At 35.3% G+C, this 22658-nt stretch overlaps 1 protein-coding gene and 1 long non-coding RNA gene across 2 annotated transcripts; one reads left to right on the top strand and one right to left on the bottom strand.

Moving 5' to 3' along the window:
• The first annotated feature begins 5897 nt into the window (after window positions 1-5897).
• On the top strand, window positions 5898-10855 carry LOC113304830. Its single transcript, XR_003338436.1, has 6 exons — window positions 5898-6432; window positions 7082-8921; window positions 9667-9762; window positions 9858-9926; window positions 10155-10205; window positions 10400-10855. It is a non-coding gene; the product is annotated as an uncharacterized LOC113304830 (long non-coding RNA).
• Window positions 10856-21152: 10297 nt separating this feature from the next.
• On the bottom strand, window positions 21153-22025 carry LOC113305274 (mitochondrial outer membrane protein porin of 34 kDa-like). Its single transcript, XM_026554346.1, has 3 exons — window positions 21771-22025; window positions 21410-21679; window positions 21153-21209 (listed from the first exon to the last, which is right to left on the bottom strand). Exons 1-3 carry the CDS (start codon window positions 22023-22025, stop codon window positions 21153-21155), a joined length of 582 nt encoding a protein of 193 aa, XP_026410131.1.
• Between the last annotated feature and the right edge of the window lie 633 nt (window positions 22026-22658).

Genomic DNA, 22658 nt, shown 5'->3' with positions numbered 1-22658 from the left:
GTTTTTCTTCAAATGAGGAATGATTTAAAATTTGAATTGAGTAGAGGTGGAGAGTTTGGTGCAAATGGGTTGTTAGAGATGAGTTTCCTTATATAGAAAAACACACACAATCGGTAGAACATATTTTCGTTTTTACTACCAATTATGTGTATGGAATAAAACTCTGATTACGAAAATGCAAATAATCAAAAATCTAACAGAATACCTTCCAACGATTGTACAATCAGGAGATAGACGTGAACACATTTCTACCGATTGTAGTTCATTTCAAAATAATAAAAATTTAAAACTATATATGTACACATTAACTACCGACGATACTAAGATTCTACCGATTACTTAAGTAAACCACCGATGGTACTATATGTCTACCAATTATAAAAGAACATATTAGCCATTTTAAAAAAGCAGAGATAAGGGTGTCTGCATTTTAGATTTGAGTAACCTTTTTTTGTCTTATTAGTTGCCCCTAATTCTTTCGGGATCGCCCCTAAAAAACACCAGGTTATTTATGCCCTAATATTGTGGCACTAAATATGAGTTTATGAAGGCCTTATACACATTGTACATGTTGTCCCGTGTAGCAGGGACGCACCGAAAATGATCAGGTGTCTACGTCAGACTCTTGTTCGACATTTGGACACACGCATTTGCAAGTTAGACATATCAATGACATCACATGCATATGTCATACACTATTTTAATATTAATGTTAACCAAGAAATACATGTATTTTGTGTATATGTATTGTTTTATAAGTATGTATATTTATTTTTATACAAATTTGTTATTTTTTTAATAATTTATTAGCATTGATGAGAAATTGCATTCCTAGAAACATACCTACATGTAATCTTCTTTAAAATATAAACTCTGACTTAACAAGAAACTATTTAGCAAACCTAATAAAGCTATCAAAAATTCTTCACAGACCGAGTAGAAAAACCACATAGAAACCGTTACTCTTACATCTTTCTCAATGATAAGGCCTCGTAGTGGCTCCCTGCTAATTCCAAAGGGAAGGGCCCACCCATTTATGTGAAAGAGTGGTTTTTACGTGGTTTTTTTGTCGGTCTAGGAAGAAATCACCCTTGGAAATTTTCTATTGAATCATTCATATATATGTATTTGTGGTCCGTATAACTCGTTTTATATCATCAATCTTACTTGTGTGGGAGCAGTTTTTATATGGTGTAGTGATACGCTATTGGTTTCAGTAGTTTTGCATTTTTAGTGTCTTATTGGGAGATTGAAGAGGTACCACTGAGCTACGTTCTTGGACCCGTAGTTTAGTTTGGTTAGTGTCAGAAAAGAACAAACAGACAAAAATAGTAGTTTGGTACTGTCGCACCGACACCTAAAAACTTCCTCTGTCCTCCTTAAAATTTGAAATGACTAATGTTCAACTACAAATTAAATTGAAACAACTCGTACTCCCGTGGTTAAATGGATTTGGCAGTGCAAACGTGAAGGACGTACTTAGTTAGGTTGTACTATCACTTTACTGCATACAAAATCTGTTATCAATAACCTAAATACCCAACCGCATCTTTCACACCACATCGAGATTTGTGCTTATTTTCCTTCCCATTGGCCGGTGAACGAAACCTTCGCTCCTGATTGGCCGAAATCAAAGTAGCCCCATTGCATTTCGTGACCGTCAATTTTAAAACAAATTGATTCGATCTAATGTTCCAAATTGAGCAATAACGTTTACTCTCTTTTATATTGGTAGGTCGACGAAACCCTTGATTCTGATTGGTTGAAATTTGTTCAAAATTTTTATACCACGTTTACATGATTTTAATAAAATTCGGTCCGTCGGATATGCTACAAGTAAAATACTAAAACAGATTTTTAAAGCCGAAAAATATTAAAATAAAAAGAAAGAAAAAGATTTGTTTCTCAACATAGTTTCTTGGTTAGTCATGTATACAGTGAATATTTAGATTTGTTTCTTAACATAGGTTCGTACGTATATGGTGCATAAGAAAGATACATGTATAATGACCATAAATAAGCTAAAATTATACGGTGAATATCTAGATTTGTTTCTTAACATAGGTTCGTATGTATATGGTGCATAAGAAAGATACATATATAACGATCTTAAATAAGCTAAAATTATGTTTGGAAGTATATAATCTTTATCTAAAGATTTTTTACCTGTATTAGATAGATACAGATCTGTGAACTTCATCTAATACGTGTGCTGTCTGGAGTGAGAACTAAGAAATGTATACATGGTAAATACATGTCATGATAAGTACAAAATATCTATAAAAACTACGCACGATTCTCATCGCCTCCTCTGAGCTTGCTCGGATATCACTATAAGTTTTGCCTTTTTTTTTCATGTTTTGTTGGTCGGTTTAATATTCATAATTTTTACGTTTCGTTGATTAGTTAAATATTCATGATGATCCAGAAATCAGAATGACAAATCACTTGCGTTATGGTTTTATTTTTATTTTTTGCTAACGCATGTGGCATGTTCTTATTCTTGATCAGGGTTATCATTTTATTTTATTTTTAATTGGAGGTGAGGTATTTTCACTCTTTTGTCTTCCTTATTCAAGATTTTAGGCTTCTCCGTTCAAGATTTTCCTCTTTATTATTCAGTTTTGATTAATTGATTCTTTGTTGCTTTCTTTTGATTAATCATGTTTAGTCACTACGTTATGTTGATTTTGTTTCTTTGTCTTTATGTTACAGGTGAGATTTTTCGACGCCCACAGATATGGTTAGGGTTTGGGGAATTATTCATTTCATATTTATATATTTGATTCTGGGATAGCAATTTCTGACATCACTTCCATTACAAGATTTTTTACTTATTTTATGGATTTTGATTATTTGAAACTATCCAAAGAAGCAACTGAGCTTATGAATCTGCTATGAGGACAATCGGTATATCAAATTATTTACATGAGATAAATTTGTACCATTTCTTTAATTAAATTTATATTTTGGATGGCTCTGCAGGATTAATTTGATATTGTGGATTTTAGAATAGTTCAAACTAGGGTTGCAGTTTTGGATCGGAGTTAATTTTTGTGGTTGAATGAGAGGCTGGGTAGGTTGTGCATTTAAAAGGTATTCATTGTTGTTTTGTGTGATTTTTTGCTATGGCAGCGGCTGTATTTGGTTTATATATTGGTTCCGTACTTCTTATTAGTGTGCACATTATTTTATTTTTTTCCCGTGTGGTGAGATTTCAGCTTATGTATTTTGAGGCTAATTTTTTGTTTTTTAGAGTATCCGTAAGAATTTGATGTGTTCAAATGATTACCAGAAACAAATTTATCCTGGCTCTCTGAGTGATGCGTATAATTGTTTTTGTTTTAAATGATCATTTGAGATTGGAAAATTTGGCTTCTGAATGTTGAGGCTCATTGGTATGAAGATTTTTGTTGAATTGATTCAGATAATGGGGATTGTGAAACAATCTGATTTTGGAAACTCCAATGTGGTATCCGATCCGATTGCTAATGATAGGTTTACTTATTCCGGGTTTGGTTAAGTTTCATGGTGGTTGCGTCATGCACGCAAATTAATGGATTTAGACATTTGTGATGTGTTGAACAATTAGTTATGTTCCATGTAGAAAATAGGTCTCCAAGTGGATTAGAAGCTTATTTATTTTCTAATTGGCCTTCTTCATGGTATCGAGATGTCTGAAGTTTTTATAGTTTCCCTTAAACAAGTTACCACCGCTATGTTGCTATGTAAGACACACTAGGTTCAACAAAACGATTCATGTGATGAAATTATGGCATTTGGATTTCTTTTGGTTGGTTCGTTTTCCTTTGATTAGAAAGTGATATAGCACACTAATAGTACCGGCTCTTTCGTGTATGTATGTTATGTGGCTCAACAGGTTTTCAAATATAGAAAAGCTTAGTATTGACCCAGAGACATTTCTCACAGAAGTTTTCGGATTCTTATCTATTGAGAATGTTGCCAGCAGGAAAAATGACACTACACTCCTAAAGAGTTGGTTGCTGAGCTTAACATCGTCTCTTTTTGCGTTAAAATTAATATATTAAATATCAAAAACAGGAAAAATTAGCTAATTGGTGATTTTACTCTCAACATCTATCAGGGGTTGTCATCCTTCTTGCTACAATCATTCTTCTAACTTATTAAGTCTTATTGTGTTATTGCATATTATGTCCTCGAGTAACTTTTTAGTTGGCATTTCTACATGTTACAAGTTGGCAGTTACGTGTGAAAAGTCGGCAATTATTGATATACAAGAGGTACTGCCAGCTGTAAGCTTCTGATCCAATGGTTTAGTGTACGAGGTTCCATTCACGAGTATTTTTAAGCCTCTTTTTTTATTTCTCACAAAACTACGCCTTATTTGACTAAAAACGGTGGATGGAAAGTTTACCAGCTGTCAAAATTTCCCTAACTTAAACGACGTTTTAGTCCTTCAAAGCTCCATCTACTACACATATTGCCTTTCAAAACAAACGGCTATGGTTTCCTATACAGAGTACATGCGTAAGAGGTCTAGCCACCAACCATATTAGTTCATACTTGCTCTTCTTGCCAACTCATTGGCCTGAACCTAATCCACCTTCCTACATCCTGATCAGATAAACAAGCACACCTCTCTTCATTATCTGACGTCTTCCTAAATCTTCCATCCATAGCACCTTCTTCCACTGATTCAACACTTCATACAGTTTCATACCAAACAACATACATAATCAAATCCGGAAACAAACAATGCCTTTGCTCAATCTGTTCACAACCATGACCAAGGCAGCAATACCTTCCTTACCAGCACAATCAACCACCACCATTGAAGATTCAATCGTTCAACACTTCTGGTATAAACTTCAGATTGAATACAACTCAAATCTTCATTGATATAAACACTAACTTGGTTGCTGTCATAATCTTCATTGAAATTTCGATAACTACCCATACGACCAACACACTAAATCACCCAAATACCCATTGTTGCTTCTGTGAAATCACGAACTGCAGAGACCCAATAATGCAGATTTGAACGTCGCCTGTAGAATATAGGTTCGTTGTTCTTCTCTTGATAAATGCAGACACCATCCATCATCACCGGCAACTATTTAATCACCTGATTTCATATCGAAGTTCCTTTCCTCCATCTCAAGAATTTGTCAACGAGCCATACAATTTCAGACCACGCCAAACCCCTTAAGCTCCAAAAATCTGTCCTGTTGAGAGAAACTGATATAGTTTGCTTGAACATAAACCTCAAAAACACACACCACAGAGATCAAACTGAGACTATCTCAAGTTTGTACCATCTTCTCTTTGTGCTTCTAATTGCTCTCCAAAACCAAAAACTCATCGATGTTGCGGTGTAAACACCATTGGTTCAACCAATTTCATCTCCTTCTGGAACCTTGATGCTGTCAATTCTTAATATGAGAATCAAACTGCCAAGAACAATACAGATTTGCATCGAACAACCCCCAAAATAGATCCATTTAAGAACCCCCAAATTCAGTTGATGTTGCTGTTGTAGAATGACCATCACTGCCTGCGAATCTTCACATACCGGTATTCCAGGTGGTGCTAACACCAACCCCATCTAACTGTTTATTGCATATCTCTGCGAAGTCTCGATCTCCCGTTATGGAGTGGAAGATGGCGGCAACTGCTTGAATGAGAAATGAAATTTCTCAGGAAGAACTTGTCTCTCACGCATTTTCTCAAACACCTTGCTGGTGATTTGTAAACCCCCTGTATCTCCTTCCATGTATCAAATTCCATATTTAACGTCAACCCAACTTTTCAAAACAATTACAACCGCTACACACACGTAACATCAACCTAATCCATTCAATTAACTCAAAAATTACAACCTGTACCTATTCAATCAATCCCCCCTTCCAATTTCTGTAATCACAACTCAGAACCCAAATTTCCAATTCTTGGGAAAGACATGAGTAGACCCTAATTTTTTGTTGAACCAAAACTAAACTTCATGCAAACATATCTACTTCATATTAAATCAAAACACGTCACTATTATTCAGTTTATCAATTAAATTTACCAATTAAATCTTCAATTAAGAAAACCCTAATTTAAATTGTCTTACTGTTAGGTTTGAATTCACCAAATAACCAGCACCATCAACTACTCCTTGATCTTTCTCGATTTCTCTCGATCCCAAAACTTCTGTTGATTCCTTCATCCGTAACACTTTTTTTTATTTTTTTATTCAACCCTCTTAAATGTACAAGAAATCCTAACTCAATCGAATCTTTGATCTCGGTAACCCTCTTCTCGATCCATTGATTCTACTAATTTTTTTTATTTCTCGCTGGTAACAGATACCAACATGGATTGTTCACTGGTTTTGATTCTCTTATTTTCAAAAACGGCTGGCAAAGAACAAATATGGAAGAGGGAACTGAAAGAAGAGATTTTACGGTAATGAATGTATACTGGATATATCTTAGCGTTCAATTATCATCGATATTTCCTGATCTTGGATTAGGGTTCAGATCGACACACATGGGCTAGATTCAACAATACTACTGTCGTACGTGAGGAAAGGTCATTCTAGTAATCTTTACACGTTCATGAGATCTCACCACATGAGATTTTAGCGAGATATTGACAAGTCAACATGAGATATTGACTGAGCCAACGGATTTGGATGGAATCCGTTCAATAGGCTCATATTTATAAGAAATAAAAAAAGAGTCTTAGATTTGAAAATGAGGATCCAGAACATGCCTATAATTGTATATATTCCTATTTTTAATTCGGAATTGCGGTGGTTGGTACTGTCTGCAAATCTTGGTTTTCTTGGTTCGCCTAAGATGTTCATTAGATCATTTATGGAGTTTGCTCACTACTTTGTGTACATGTTTGTACATGTTACTATGAAATCATAAACGGAGGATAAAGCATCCTAGGGGCTTCATATACGATATATAACACACTAGCTAAAATTTATACGCTATATATATAGTACTCTTTCTTCTCTTCATTCTCTTCAGCTTACACGTTGTAGACTCTTCTCTTCAGTATTGGGAGTTATTGACTCTTCCTTTTCTTCTGTTTGATTATGCAGGAAAATCAGAAAGACTTCTCAAGATGAACAGAAAGTTGATTCAACTTTACCATAAAGAGAGAATGGTGATAGTTAAGAGGAAGTGCCCAAATCTCCATGCTACAGAAAGAGAGAATGTTGCTGCAAGCTGAACTTGGTTAGAATTTGTACATCAATAATGTTCACTTTGTTGGAAAACATATCCTGTTAGAGTGTTGGATGTATTAATACTAACCCGAGTCAAGCTAGGAAAACTAATACTCTCCAAGTTTACATTGCTGCTCCGCTAGCTTCAAGTAAAGGTCAAGTTGACTTCTATCGCCCTACTGTCTTTCAACTTGCGTAATTGTTGGAACAATTACCGATTTCAAACCTGCAAAACAAAAGTTAAACACAAAAACAAGATAACGGCTGAGTCACGATCAGGTCGCTCTCTTTAAGACGTTTCGTGGCTCTGGCTTGAGTTTTGTGCAAGCAGTTCGTTCTTCGTCACAATGTCCCAGGATAAAACAGGCGAGATAAAAAATCTCTTCAACCCCTCACGCACACAATGAGAGATTGATCACTTTCACTCTTTCTTATCTTGCTCAGAAAAACTAGTTTCTTAATTCTCATAAAAAAAACAACAGTGATATTGAAAACTTGTTTTCCTTCTGCTTCCAAAACTGATTTTTATAGCCAAGGGCAGTAAAACTGGATTGAAAATTCTTTTTCAGAATCATATATACATATTATTTATATATATGTACCCAATCAGTAGGGGGAGGGATTTGATCCTGAGACCTCACCCTCAAGGCCCAAAATACTTAACCACTGGGCCAAACTCAAATTGTTGATAAATATACAAAAAAAATTATTTTAAAACATATATCCCAACAGTAATTTTAAAGTCGCATATAGGATACCAAAATCAAGATCGCACTTTTAATGGTTCGGAAGAAAAATCAAAAAACAATGGATAACCGTAAACAAGGTTTGTAAGCCAGCCAGATTACCAATATATTGTTGATTTTTTTTTTTTGAGCAGTCACTGTTGGATTTCGGTTTCATAATTTTGGTGGTGCTTGGTTTACAAAAGAAGTTGTCGATTCAATTAACGCCTGATTTTCATTATGTAAAAACGAAGTGAACATAAATTTATTCCATTTAATATTTAATTTTTTTAGAACAGCTCCACTATAAAACGATCGACGAGTTACAGTTGGAGTCATCGTGGTTTATGGTGTAATCTTGTTTTCATAATCTGCAGAGCTAAAACAAATTTATTTATTTATCCGAACATTAATATTTTATCAATTGTTTTTCTAAAATGTTCCAGTCGTTAGTGGTGCCTTTGTATTTTGATGGACTCCAAAAGAGTGAAACATGTTTTGTAGTAGCCCATGAATACAAGATGCTGCAACCAGTTATAGTTGAACAAATATTATAGTGTCTTATCGCTGAAGGTACTTAAATATCCATGAGAATTTATATAAATATTTCCTTGAAGTGTGAAGGTGTATCAGATGTCCAGGTTTCTTCAAAGGGTGCTATCTTGGCACTCTTTCTCTTTTCTAATCTTATCTTGCCTTTCTCAAAAAACAAGATGTCCAGGTTTCTCCGTTGCTGCAACTGCTATGACAACTTCTTGGGAATTACCGAAACTGCATCTATACAAGACATGAGTATTTGGGAATCATCAAGGAATCATCAATGATGGCTGAAAGAGTTTGGTACAATTTCTTGGGAATTACCGAAACTGCATCTATACAAGAGATTAGGCCGCTTACGAGTTGAACGGTTGAATCTAGCTAAAACTGTTGATGATAAAAGCAGTTGAAGAAACTTTTTGGCAAATAGCTGCTGATGCGCTGCATATAAGGTACCATTATTTTTGATGTTTGTGCTTGCTGTTCTTTGCCCTGTTTTTCCTGTCAGTGAAGTTTAATTACTTTTCACGTGTTGGTATCTTTCTTTAAAATTTTGAGTATTTCAAAGAAAATGCAGCCAACACTTATCTTTTTTCATAATGGGTAAATGGCTGAAAGAACGTTGGCTGATGATGTTGCATGGGTGAACAAGATTATGAAAAGGCTTTGCAGCACCAATCAGCCTATCCCCTAAGAAATCCCTTATCAGGAGACTCCTCAGAGATACATACAGACTGTTATATTCTATAAATCAATGAAAAAATTTGAATTTTAATTAATTTGATGCTTTGTATGCTTTGTAGTTTGCGTGCGCAGTGGACACCTGCTTAGTACTGCTTTATATAAATTCAACGCTTAGTGGAGTTTTTGTTTGGTTTGGTGCTTGGGATGACACTCACCTATTATCAGTTTATCAGTAGCAGTAGATTGCACATGTCTATATTATATTAGCACTTTGTGGATATAATTACCAACATTTTTTGACCCTGAACACAGCAAAATTGCATGTCTATATTAGATTGATGTAACTAAACTGCCATGTATTTTGTTTTTCTTCCTTTTCTGCGTCATCGATTTTACTTCCCTCATTTTTGTACTGCATGTTATTGATGCATATTTTATTTTTATTTTTACGTTTTGATGTTACTGTTATAGGTTTAATGATATGCTGATGTCTATGCTATTGATGTGGTGCAGATTCTTGAAATGGACACTTATCAGATTCATGTTGTCTATGCTATTGTTGTGACATGTGAACTCCGTGTCAGACTCATACAACATACAGATAGGCTGGTAGTCATTTTTGAATTTTAGTGGTTGTGGTCTTATTCCTTTGTTAACGTAAATATAACAATATAACAATTGTGCTTTCGGTTGTCTTCTTGCAGTGGCTCTCCGTGATACCCTCTTTAGTGGTGCTGCTGACGATTGGGGAAGAGCTTTTGGGAGCATTAATGGTAGGTCAAATCGACATCTTAATTGGAGAAATAACTTTTGGTGATCTATTAAAATGCGACTTCATAGTTCTGTTCAGGGGCTGTTTTTGCAGTGGAAACAAAGACTGATTTCTGCATTCAGAGATTTCGATAAACCCAGCATGCCTATGCTTTCCTTTTTTTATTATTTCCTTTTAGAGGAAATACAGTTTCCGTCGCTAATCATTTGATGTTTATTGCCATCACCAGATGGTTCCAGTTCACCAATTGGTCTAAGAGGAACAATGAATGCTGGTATAGGTAATATTTCGGTTGGTTTTTTGTATATGCATGTTTTAAAAAAAAATTCTCTTCAGCTATCTGCTTAATTTCCTTAATACGATTTTATCCTTTTGTTGCTCTAGGATTAGAATTTTTCATTCTTCATGAATGTTGTTTGCCGCTTTTTGGAGTTCAGGTTAACGAGTTAATAAACTTTAGCATCTCTTCTGCAGCTCCACTTTAAGGCAGATGACGTGTACAAAGCTGGTGATATAAGGATGTATAGCTAAGGCTGTTACTGAAGCAATATGACTGGTTAAGTAGTCAAATAATGTAGCACCCAAATACCCAATAGCCGCGCCTTTTGATCAACTGTATATCTGTATTAAGTCAGGAGAACAGATCATTCATCTATTCCCATGAATTAGCGGGACGGGGACACGGTTTTGTGCTTTGTGTGCCCACATGAGACAACAGGGGACGATATAATAGAGCTAGCTTATACTTTCGGCCATAAATTATACCGAAAGAAGAGGGAATACGGTTTAGTCAGTAATTTAAAAAAACATACCAAACTTAGATAATATTAAATGGCTTAGTCTTCGGTTGATTGTTTGCTTAGAAATATATCATTACATGTGATGAGTTCATAGAAAGTGAGTGATCTACGCAATTTTGTAAGTTTATTAAGTGAGTAAATGTGTTTTGATTGATGACTATACTATGTCTTTATATGGATCTTTCCTATTTTTTCCGACTTTCGAACTTGGCCTTGGTTTGCAGCTTTTCGCTAATACAACCAACAAGATTGAATGTGTTTTGATTGATGACTACTATGTCTTTATTATTTTATTAGCATATTGAACGGAAGAAAAGGGTTAGAATACAATGTCTACTACGATCTCATTTCGTTTTTATTAGCATTGATGAGAAATTGCATTCCTAGAAACATATCTATACGTAATCTTCTTTAAAATATAAACTCCGACTTAGTCCTCTTATCACGGATATATATGTGCATTTTCAACGGAAATGTTAGTTGCCTCCCTATTCTCCACCTCCCTATAATCTAAGCCCCACATCCATATCGAGATTCGTATTCAGGTTCAAGTGGGATTCATCATTTCCCTAACGTGGGGTTTAGATTGTAGGGAGGAAAATAGGGAGGTGGAGATTAGGGAGCCAAATAGCACTGCCGCATTTTCAAGTGCCATAACAAGAAACTATTTAGCTAACAAGAAACTCTGACTTAGCTATCAAAAATTCTTCACAGACCGAGAAGAAAAACCACATAGAAACCGTTACTCTTACATCTTTCATAATGGCTCCCTGCTAATCTCAAAGGAAAGGGCCCACCCATTTATGTGAAAGAGTGGTTTATATGTGGTTTTTTTGTCGGTCTAGGAAGAAATCACCCTTGAAAATTTTCTATTGAATCATTGATATATATATGTATTTGTGGTCCGTATAACTCGTTTTATATCATCAATTTTACTTGTGTGGGAGCAGTTTTTATATGGTGTAGTGATACACTATTGGTTTCAGTAACTTTTCATTTTTGGTGTCTTATTGGGAGATTGAAGGGTACCACTGAGCTACGTTCTTGGACCCGTAGTTTAGTTTGATTAGTGTCAGAAAAGAAAAAAAACAAATTTATATAAAAATAAATATACATACTTATAAAACAATACATATGCACAAAATACATGTATTTTTTGGTTAACATTTATATTAAAATAGTGTAGGACATATGCATGTGATGCCATTGATATGTCTAACTTGGAAATGCGCGCGTCCAAATGTCGAACAAGAGTCTGACGTAGACACCTGATCATTTTCGGTGCGTCCCTGCTACACGGGCCAGCATGTACAAGGTGTATAAGGCCTCCATAAACTCATATTTAGTGCCACGATATTAGGGTATAAATAACCTGGTATTTTTAGGGGCGACCCCGAAAGAATTAGGGGCAAATAATAAGACAAAAAAATGTTACCCAAACCTAAAATGCAGACACCCTTTATCTCTGCTTTTTTTAAATGGTTAATATACCCTTTTTTTACAATCGGTTGTTTACTTAAATAATCGGTAGAATCTTAGTATAATCGGTAGTTAATGTGTACACATATAGTTTTAAAATTTTATTATTTTGAAATGAACTACAATCGGTAGAAATGTGTTCACGTCTATCTCACAATCAAAACATACCTAAACATACCGAAAGTTTCGGTATGTTTCAATCGTCAATCAAAACACATTCAATCTTCAAGAAAAGGGTTAGAATACAATGCTAATAAAGACATAGGGTCTCTTCGTAGACATTGTAATCCTATTGAACGGATTCCATCCAAATCCGTTAGCTCGGTCAATATCTCATGTTGACTTGTCAATATCTCGCTAAAATTTCATGTAGTGAGATCTCGTGAACGTGTAAAGATTACTAAAATGACCTATCCTCACGTGCGACAGTAATATAGTTGAATCTAGCCCATATGTGTCGATCTGAACCCCTAATCCAAGATCAGGAAATCTCGATGATAATTGAACGGTAAAATATATCCAGTATACATTCATTACCGTAAAATATCTTCTTTCAGTTCCCTCTTCCATATCTATTCTTTGCCAGCCGTTTTTGAAAATAAAAACGCATTGATCGTCTAAGATTTTAGGTGTCGGTGCGACAGTCATTTGGTCGCATTTTAATTCAATTATTTCAATTATATCTTTAGGAGTTCAAGATGAAGTTATTGTTCAATCAAGATAACCTAAACTCCAGGATCAGGGAAATCAAGTTATTTTCTTGATGTATCATCTAACTATGAGATATTATCTTATGTTGCACCTAAGATTTGAGGTAACTTTACGCGGTGTTGGTGTTTGCGGGCAAAGGGTAAGACACGGGAATTTACTAAACAACATGTTAGCAGTTCTTGATCTTCTCTACTCTTCTCTAATTGGTTGGGAATTTTGGTTCGTTCATGTATGAACTATGAATTTGTATTGATGTGTTTCTTGATCTAGCAAAAACAATACCATTCCAGTTTATACCGCTGCTCGGCTAGCTTTAACTTTAAGTAAAGATAAATAGTCATGCTTTTTTTATGAGGAGGTAGTTCATTTCCGTGTCGATGTACATGAACAGAAGATTCTACTTTCTTTGTATCTAGCAAGTGTTTTGGGGGGTTGGAGAAATTTTCAAACTTAGACGGGAACGGGATGCAAAATTTGAACTATATATACATTTATTTATTCAAGTCCCATTTTGAACTCTCTCGGTCCTCGAATATATTTTTTGAGTCATCAGGCGATGGATGGACGCTTTAAAGACTTCAAAATGCGAAAGCTGATCATGGTCATAGAGTTTTGTGTTTATATCCCATATTTGGCTTGAACTTGAATCTCTAGAAAAGATGAAAATACGGGATAATTAGCATACGAGATAAAGAGAGTTGTGTTCATATTTGAACTTTTCCTTAGTGTACAACTAAAATAAAAGCTAATTTTACCGGATCCTTGATTTGCAAATTTTATATGTCATGCTCAAATATCAAATTAAACTAGCAGAAGTATCTCATTCGAAATATTTATCATCTTCTATGGTAATTAAGTTCATACGTTCCCTTGATTTTAGATTTCCCTTAGTACTGTGATATATTTTGAGCTTCCTCTCTTCTATGGTTGATCTTTTAATGTCGACCCTTTACTTGCGCTATGCATTCCGTCGAAAATCTATTTTGCGGTATAGACAATTATGACCTCCCCCTCTGCACCAATGCGTTCATGTTTCAAAATATTCTCTTCCCTATCACTAATCGTCTACACCATTTTAAGGGATTGGCAACCTACCATAGTTGTTGCTAAACAGAGTTGCAACAGACTTTTGCGTTGCTAAAGACGGTGTCGCAATTGTTAGCAACGACAAACATTAGTTGCTAATCTCGGTCAGCAACGGCAATTCGCAACATCAATTGCCGTTGCTAATCTGTTCCCAGTTACAGAGTACCCTTACCGGATCTAGATACGGTTGGTTCTGGTTCTATATTAGCAACAGAGCACAGACGTTGCTAATGTTTCGCAACCACAAAAAAAAGGGTCAAGTCTATGTTTATTGACCTAGTCAAAATTCATTTCCCCCGCATTCCCTCCCCCTCTGCAATTACCCAGTTCCCCCATATTAACATCCACACAGATACAAAATGGTCATACAAAACTGTATTGTTGAGAATCACCACTAGATAATATTATAAAAGTAACGATTCTTCAATTGATACAAATGTACACAAGTAAACTTACTGAATCTATAATTTTGCGACTGACATACAATATTCGATATATGTTGATGTTCATAAATGGATGGATAACCTAGTTTGTGTCAACTGACAAAGGCATTGAAATACAGGGAAAGAAAGATTAAAATATTACCAGAAGTATCACGAGACTCCGCTTGCTTAACCAATTTTGATCTCGATGTGCTTAGGACAAAAATCCATTTGAAACCTTCAACAGTGTCCAGACACTCTCCACCTTATTTGTAGATGAGCTTTCCATCTTCCAAGATTACTTCATAGACTTCCCACTCTTTCTGAAAGATGAGAACAAATGAACTGTGAGTTAAGAAATTAAAACCCTTAACTGTGAGTTAATCAATTTATCGAGCCTATTGATTAAGACTTACAGGTCCAATATAGCTGCAGCTGATGGGACTTCTCTAGGATTAGGATAAGGGGCACAAACACCGTTACAGGCCACCATTTCAACAATAATATAGATTTCACATCAGTGGCAGAAAGCACTAACGACATGGGCATGGTTAATACTAATCGAAGAAGAAGTATTAACTCTGAGGAAAACTTATGATGAATATCAGTACCCCTTTCAGTCTAATTGTGAGAGTACTATTACCCAAACTTCACTTATCATGAATTACCTAGACTATATCATTCCTAGTCCTTCTATAGGTTACAACATAAACCATGATGATTGTATCCTGCCTAAATATGACACTCTTATCAACAGCAATTGTCTCAAGATTTGGTAGAAAATAAATTGATTCAGAAAATACAGTACAAGTATATATAAGCACATAGCATCTGCAACGTTGCTTCAGGAAGTTGCACACACGGTACAAACAAAAATAGACAAAATTTTCTAGCTATATATTTGCCTCAAACAGATTAGCCTTACGTGATATTCGCCTTTTCCAACTTCGTCTTCAACTATACTAGATCCGCCTGAAACTAGGAAAAAAATATGGTTAGCCTACTCCACTAAAATTTACGTAACGATACATGTACGACTTGAAGACAACAAACAATAAGAGAGTTGACTTAGAAGCATAAATAATTACAATCTCCAAAGAAAAAATATTTAGTCTCCGATCACCTTAACAAGGAAACAAAAAGAACAAAACAAAACAAAAATGGAGGCATAATCTTATTAGAATGTCTATTCTGGCTGTGGTTAAAAATGATGATAAATGATGAACAAAAAAAGCATGACCTGCGAATCAGTGCCCGAATACCATATCGTATACAAATATTGCAGGGCATCCCGAGCTATTTATAATATTACAATTTCTGCTAACAAAAGCCCTATAACTTAAAGTATAATAATACTACCAGTTCTCATATTATTCAAATTTAAATTAACTAGTGTAAGCAAGTATTTAAAATGATCACTACAAAAGAAAGTTTTCTAATATCTTACTATTAGATTAGAAATTATCTTATGCTAGTACTATTGCTAAGAAGGTCAAAATTGTTGTCAAGCAGAACTGACAGACAAACCTATCGTTTAAGCATTTCATCAAACATCTGTCTATCATTTTTTTGACAGAGAAGCTGAAACTTGTTGTGCTCAGACTAGACTAAGTTATAATCATTTAGCAACTGAAAGGAATTAAGGTTTTATTTTGATTTGTCTCCAAATACGACCCTGTCCGTCAGAAAACAGAGCTTGAAGCCTTTCTAGTTTCTTTGTTGAATCTTGCACCTATATGACACTCTTCGGCAACATAAATCACACAATCCCGTAGGAAATTTAAAAATTACCACCATACGTGTCTGACAATGCAACCTAGATTTTCCTTGCATCCAACGCTTATCCATATTGTAGCAGTTAAATTCCTGCAACAACAAACTAATTAGACTCAGAGTATATATCAAGTTGAAACCATAAACACTAAGTCGCTGCTAGGCTGCTTATCACAATAATAAGAACAACTTTAGATGAGTTCAACATTAATTTCATCAATACAGCAACAGATTCTTGTAATAACTTCGTCTCCTGCAAACCCTTAAATCCATCTGCAGTAACAACCTTCAAATCACTTGCCATAACTCTTGACTCAACACAACAATCACTTCTCATTGCACTCAGCCTCAAGAACTCCACCAAACTAAAGCCATATAGGAACTGAACTTGTATTCTTGACACCAACAGATTCCGGCAACACCATCTCTAACTCACTGCAGTGTAACACCACTATCGTTCCCAATCTCTTCCAGCAAACCCATTCTCAGTATCACCATTTTCAGATCCTTGTTCAAATTAACAGTAGCAACTTGGTTCTTCTCCACATACATTCCCTGTATCTCACATAGCATCCCTTGTACCACCAGGTCCATTTCAGTTCTCCCTGACTATCTCTATCAATCACAGCAGATTCAATTCCATTTCCCAAATCTTCTTTGTTCATCTCAGTGTCTGAATCTGATCGAAACCCTAAACAATGACAAATTAGACCGAACCCAGCTTGTAATTCTCTTCATAACTTCAAATTGAACAAACAGCAACAGCTAATTCTTTAGTTCCACCATAAGAACAACCACAAACCCTAATTGAAAACATTAACAGAATTAATCAAGAGATCAAAGATAAGATTTATACCCTTTTCTCTACACCTTCTACAACTACACCATCGGAAGCATCATCTTCATTGTTATTTTCAACATCCACTTCATCACCTTCCTACAAATATCACAAATACAATTGCAATCACAATCAATAAAATCAAAAAAAATTATACCAAAAACAAAACAAAAAAAACTGGTCGATCTACTTACCGTAACGTCCTCAACTGGTTCATCCTTGTATTTGTGAGTTCAAGAATCAATTCGAAAATCTCAAAATTACAGAAAATTTGAAACCCTAATTGAAAACTTTGCTGAAAATCGATAAAAAAAAGAATAAAAAATAGAGATTTACCCAATATCACCCTGATCATCTTGATCATCGTCATCCATTGATGATGATGTTTGAAGAGGAGACCCTGTTCTGGGTTTAGGTTTTCATCGTCAAAAACAAACAAGATGAATCAGAAAAAAATCAAAACCTAACAAGAGTAAGAAGAAACAAATGGGATTAAACGAAACGAAAATATAAAATCGTATAGGATTCACAGCTGAAACCCTAGTAATCAAAATCTCTAAATTCGTAAAATCTCTAAAACCTATAAACTGAAACGAAAAGATTATGAAAGAGACTTAAGACCTGGTTGATTTCAGTGGTTCTTCAGAGCTTCTGTGGAGAGGAGATAACAGATGAAGTCGGCGTTCTGTGGCGGAGAAAAAAATGAGAACATAAACTCGATAAGGAAGGATATAGGTAGATATGGGTGAAGGGTGAAAAAATAGAAAAGAAGGCTTGACCAAATGTTGACTTGGGTGTAAAACGTAGTCCTAGTGTTCCCGGCCACACGCGCACTTCGCATGCTTGAGGATACAAAAAATTGCGGTTGCAAAATTAGCAACAGAAAATTAGCAACGGCATCTTTGTCGTTGCTAATCCCTTAAAATGGAGTAGTGAATTCTCTCATGTCTTAATTAAACTCAAAGTTCTGTGGAACTATTTTTTAATATTCATGCATGATATTTCTTCTTTGATATTCATGACTTAGCGGTGTTTTTCGAAGTGTAGAACCAGGAGCAAGTTTTGAGGCAGTAGAGAAATGTGTAACAATACAAGCATGATAATGAAACCTTGATTTATTTGTGGTTTGAAGGTCGTGTTGGACCTCTTGATATATCATTATGTCCATATAAATATCAGAAGCACCAAAATTTGAAATGCACCACCACCACCATTACCAGTTACCTCTAGAATATCACTACGAGTTGAATTTCTTGAAGATTTAAGAGATAAATTTCTGCATTAGTTAGATTTGGCATGGCTACATCTTAAATTTTTCTCAACTGCGACCCAACATAAATCTAGCAAGTAAATAAAGTAACTTTATATTCTCCAAACAAACTCACAGCGTAACGACATATGCACTACATCTTATTTAAAGCTACCACAGTAAGCACACCCCGGGAGCAATAGGTACACCTTGGCATGACTTATCAGAGACTGGAGTTGAGATTCATGTTACGGTTAAAAAATCTAATGCGTTAAAATCTGAAATATTTGGAAGTAGAACACATGGTTTATCATCAATAATAGGGATCCCTTTTTTGGATGTTTTTGTGTCTATTCGGTTTTAAGGGAGTTTGGATGGGGCGGTCTATACAGAATTTTGCTCTTAATATTGCAAGTTTTTGACTTAAGTCCCGACTCCTGAGTCCTATCAGTACAATTAATAACAAAACATAAACTGTATTGACGATATTGGGAACCTAATTACATCATTTCCAGTCGTACAGTTTGGTAATAGCAGGCGTGAAGTGAGTTAACAAATTTTACACACACATTCTTTGACTTTCAGACCAAGATGCCGAAATGCTTACTACTAAGAAAAACATTCCTTCCTGTGTCTCTGTAGTACAATGATAAGTCAAAGGGTGATGATACCAGTGATCCGAGTTCGAGACTCGCCAACACCAAATTCTTTACCGATCGTGAAAAAAAAAACATTCCTGTGACATTGAAAAGCATTTTGAGCCCATATGGTAGGGTATTGCATGTTATAGCCGAAGAAGCTCTTAAAAGACCTTAAAGAAGAATCTCTTAAGGACCTTGGGTGCACTAACATGAAGTACGGATTACCCTATCTCTATATATGTCTTACTACTGGATGGTTGCTTTGGTTTCTTAAAGATTTTCCTTTTATAATTTGTTCCTCCATGATTTGCAGCAAGATTTGTGGCAGGGATGTCTCTGATGAGTATGCCCTCAGGGAGGACAACGAGCATGGTGCTAGGCGCGATAGTCCTTGGAAAGGAATGGAAGATAGTAGACCTAACCTACATTATGGACGGGCAAGCGGTCCAGTTTATGACAGATATAATGGACTATAACATAACAGGGGTCGAAATGTCAGAAGGAAATTTTTTCCATTATTAAGTTTTGGTACATTTGTAAGGAAAACTCACTTTTAAAATTTTCATTTGGCCAGTTTAAAGTTTAAAGGTTAACATAATCATAATCCCCGATCGTTAATGTGCATGTGAAAGTTTTGATGAAATTACATGATAATAAAGGTTTGTAATTCTCACATTTGCATGACCAGATTATGAGCACAGAATGATTCAGGCCAGGCCCGTACCTAATCCTTAGGCGGAGTAGGCAGCCGCCTAGGGCCCCCGAATTTAAGAGGCCCCAAAAAAAAAATCTTGGTATATGCCACTGCACTGTGTATGGCCGGTCAGAGTACAAAGGAAAAATAAATAAAAAAAGAATGATTTTTTAGGGGTCATGTTTTTTTTTGAGGGGACCATGGTTTTATTAGGTCACCTTCACTATAGTGATAAGGCACTAGTGGAAAACAGAAGTTCCGCGACCGTCAGGACAAGTCATATATACGAGTTATACGACCAGTTTTAACCGTCTCTGTTGGGGTCTCTGATAAAGCGTCTCTGTTTGGTACGACCCAACGCCATGGGTCTCAGAATAACGACCGATTATAAGGGTAACGAGGTACAGACCCTTAACCGTGGGTCTCATATTTAAATTATAATATAAAAAAAATATAGATTCAGATTTGCTGAAATGCCTGAATGGGTAAATCTGAAATGATCTGACTGCATCAAAGTCAAGTCAAGTCAAATCAAATGGAAGACTGAAATTCAAATTTAAACTCAAATTTGAGAATTCCACATTCATTCATTTTATCCACTGGGTTTAAAATTACACAAAAAAAAGATTGAAATCCTTAGTTCGGAGGAATACATATGTTCGAGATAGCTAGTAAGTTCTAAGATTAAACAACATGATTAACTAATAGAAAATTGATTAAACAACAAAATGTTAAAATTCCCAACTCCCCAATTGAGAAGATACTTCATAATGGTGTATCTGTAGCAAAAGTAAGTTATGATTCTCAAAAATAGAAGAAATAAAGGGACATAAATGTGCATATCCAAAGAAATTAGATAGGATGAGTATGACTTACCAGTAAGTACGTGATGGGTATGATCACTTCCTTCAAATTAGACTTAAAACCATGCCTACAACAGATGATATATTGATTAGTCAAGAAATTGGATGGTACAAGCACAAGGTAAACACCAAGAGAAGAGACAACAAGAAAAAAACACCAAAAATTATACTTAAGCATCTAACTGATACGTTATGGATATTAATCATACAAACAAAACCATTGTTTATGCCTCTACTTTATAGTCTTTATCAATTAAAGAAATAAATGAAAGAAAATGTAATGGTACTAACAATTAGAGAACTTATCAAGCCAAAAGAACCAAATCATGCATTTGTACACAAAAATTATTGTACACGTAAGTGCAGTAGGCTAAAAGAATAGATGCCCAATGCCTAAAAATGACCGACACTTGATGATACTAACTGTGGGGGTGGGTGGGTGGGGGGTGGGGGGGCTTAATGTTTAAACAAAAAGGACATATATAAGACTATTAAGAAGCAAATAAATTGAAAAAATAACAAGGGAACATTCATGTTACTACAAGAGTGAAATTATGCACTTCTTAATTCTAAAATATATAATCCAACAGTCTAAATTGAATTCCATCATTTGAACATAAAGTTTGAGAATAAAGTTTGAGCCTAGTTAGCTTTAGGGAAAATATGAATACCTAGTAAGGAAAACGAGAGCCAGTGCGACTGGCAATAGACGGTTGACCCAACTGCACCTATAATCATACATGAAGAATTCATTTTAGAAATTAGATATTAAGCATCACATTCTCAGTTCCTAAACGTGACAGTAAAACACGTGTAAAATGTAAAACAATCATACAAGAAACCAATATTATTATCTGAGCTTCTCTATAACAAAGACTAAATTGGTTGATAAAAACTTAGTATAAGATTATCGGCTACTCTAATTCACCGTCAGTTGGTTAATTAAGACGGTGAAGAGGGACCTTGGCCTCCACTCTTGCTGGATAAGAGCGCTTGCCTTACCATGGTTGTTGATCCTAGCCTTGACAGAAGTCAATTGGTCCAAAGCTTTCTGGGTACCAATGGTCAAGGTGTTCTCATTTGTACTGAAACTATGGGAAAGCTTGGCACCAACATCTGTATAGGTCAAGGGACTCTCAACGTGGCAGTAAGAAGCATTGAAAAAAAACACACACATCGACAAAAGAAAACAAGGAGCCTGGCAATCAAAAAAAAGAAAAACACTCACTAAAAACAAAGAGTCGGTCATCCATATGAAAGAGCTCAAAAGAAAATACTCACAAAGTGACAGCAGCAATCAGGTCAGCATTTGCGAACCTCACTCCAGCATTGCATTTGGTGAGGTTACCGGATGCAATGTCGTAAGAAATATCAGTACCAAGAGCAAGAAGGGGTGTTCCTACAACTCCAGAGAAATTGACCATGGGGTTTTCTGTCAAGCCAATGCTATTACTGATGTTGTTGTACTCATGTTGATACTGAAGCTCGAGTTGTTTCCAGTCAAAACACTCAGAGATGTGATTAATCACTAACATAACCCTCATGTTACGATCATCAGAAACACAATACAACAAAACACAATACACACCTATTCCCTTAGATGGAGATCTTCAATGCTTCCTGAAACAGAAAGATACCATGTACCCTCCGACTACCTCTGTCAATCTCCATCCTCCGTAAATCGTACACTACCTTGCTTTCTGTTACACTCATCTTCTCATCGAGCTGATGCTTACTTAAATCAACATGGAAACATTGTTTCAGAAATTTACAAACAGAAACATGGAGACAAACAAATAAACAATCCGTAGTGATTCATAATCATACGAATAATGAATAAAAAATTATAAAAAATAATTGAACATCTCAATCAATGAACGTCTCAACCATTCTGGTATTGGAATACAAATTCAACAGATGATAATAGTCACGCAGGTGCTCTAATAGACCCATCAACAATTACAGAGCAACAGGTGTTCTAACCAAATGAAGATACTATAAACTCAAACCATATTAAGTACACGACACTCTATACCACAATTCCGTATCCACAAGAATGATTCCTAGAAATCCCATGAGCTGTACACTGAAGGTACATATACATATCAAGTATACAGTATCATAAAAAGAAGACTAATACACTTATATCGTTCTTGAAACAATAAATAAAATTAGTT

The sequence above is a fragment of the Papaver somniferum genome, chromosome 8, assembly GCF_003573695.1.
Source record: "Papaver somniferum cultivar HN1 chromosome 8, ASM357369v1, whole genome shotgun sequence".
Lineage (NCBI taxonomy): Eukaryota > Viridiplantae > Streptophyta > Magnoliopsida > Ranunculales > Papaveraceae > Papaver > Papaver somniferum.
The sequence above is the reverse complement of the archived record's forward strand: the minus strand, read 5'-3'. Positions and strand labels throughout refer to the sequence as shown.

Excerpts from the sequence above, each read along its gene's own strand:
- LOC113305274 (XM_026554346.1), bottom strand. The coding sequence starts at position 22,025 with ATGAGGGTTATGTTAGTGATTAATCACATCTCTGAGTGTTTTGACTGG. Across the intron at positions 21,680-21,770 it reads ATGCTGACCTGATTGCTGCT|GCTCCTTGTTTTCTTTTGTC; the intron begins GTCACTTTGTGA and ends TTTGATTGCCAG. Across the intron at positions 21,210-21,409 it reads TCTTAATTAACCAACTGACG|GTGCAGTTGGGTCAACCGTC; the intron begins GTGAATTAGAGT and ends GTATGATTATAG.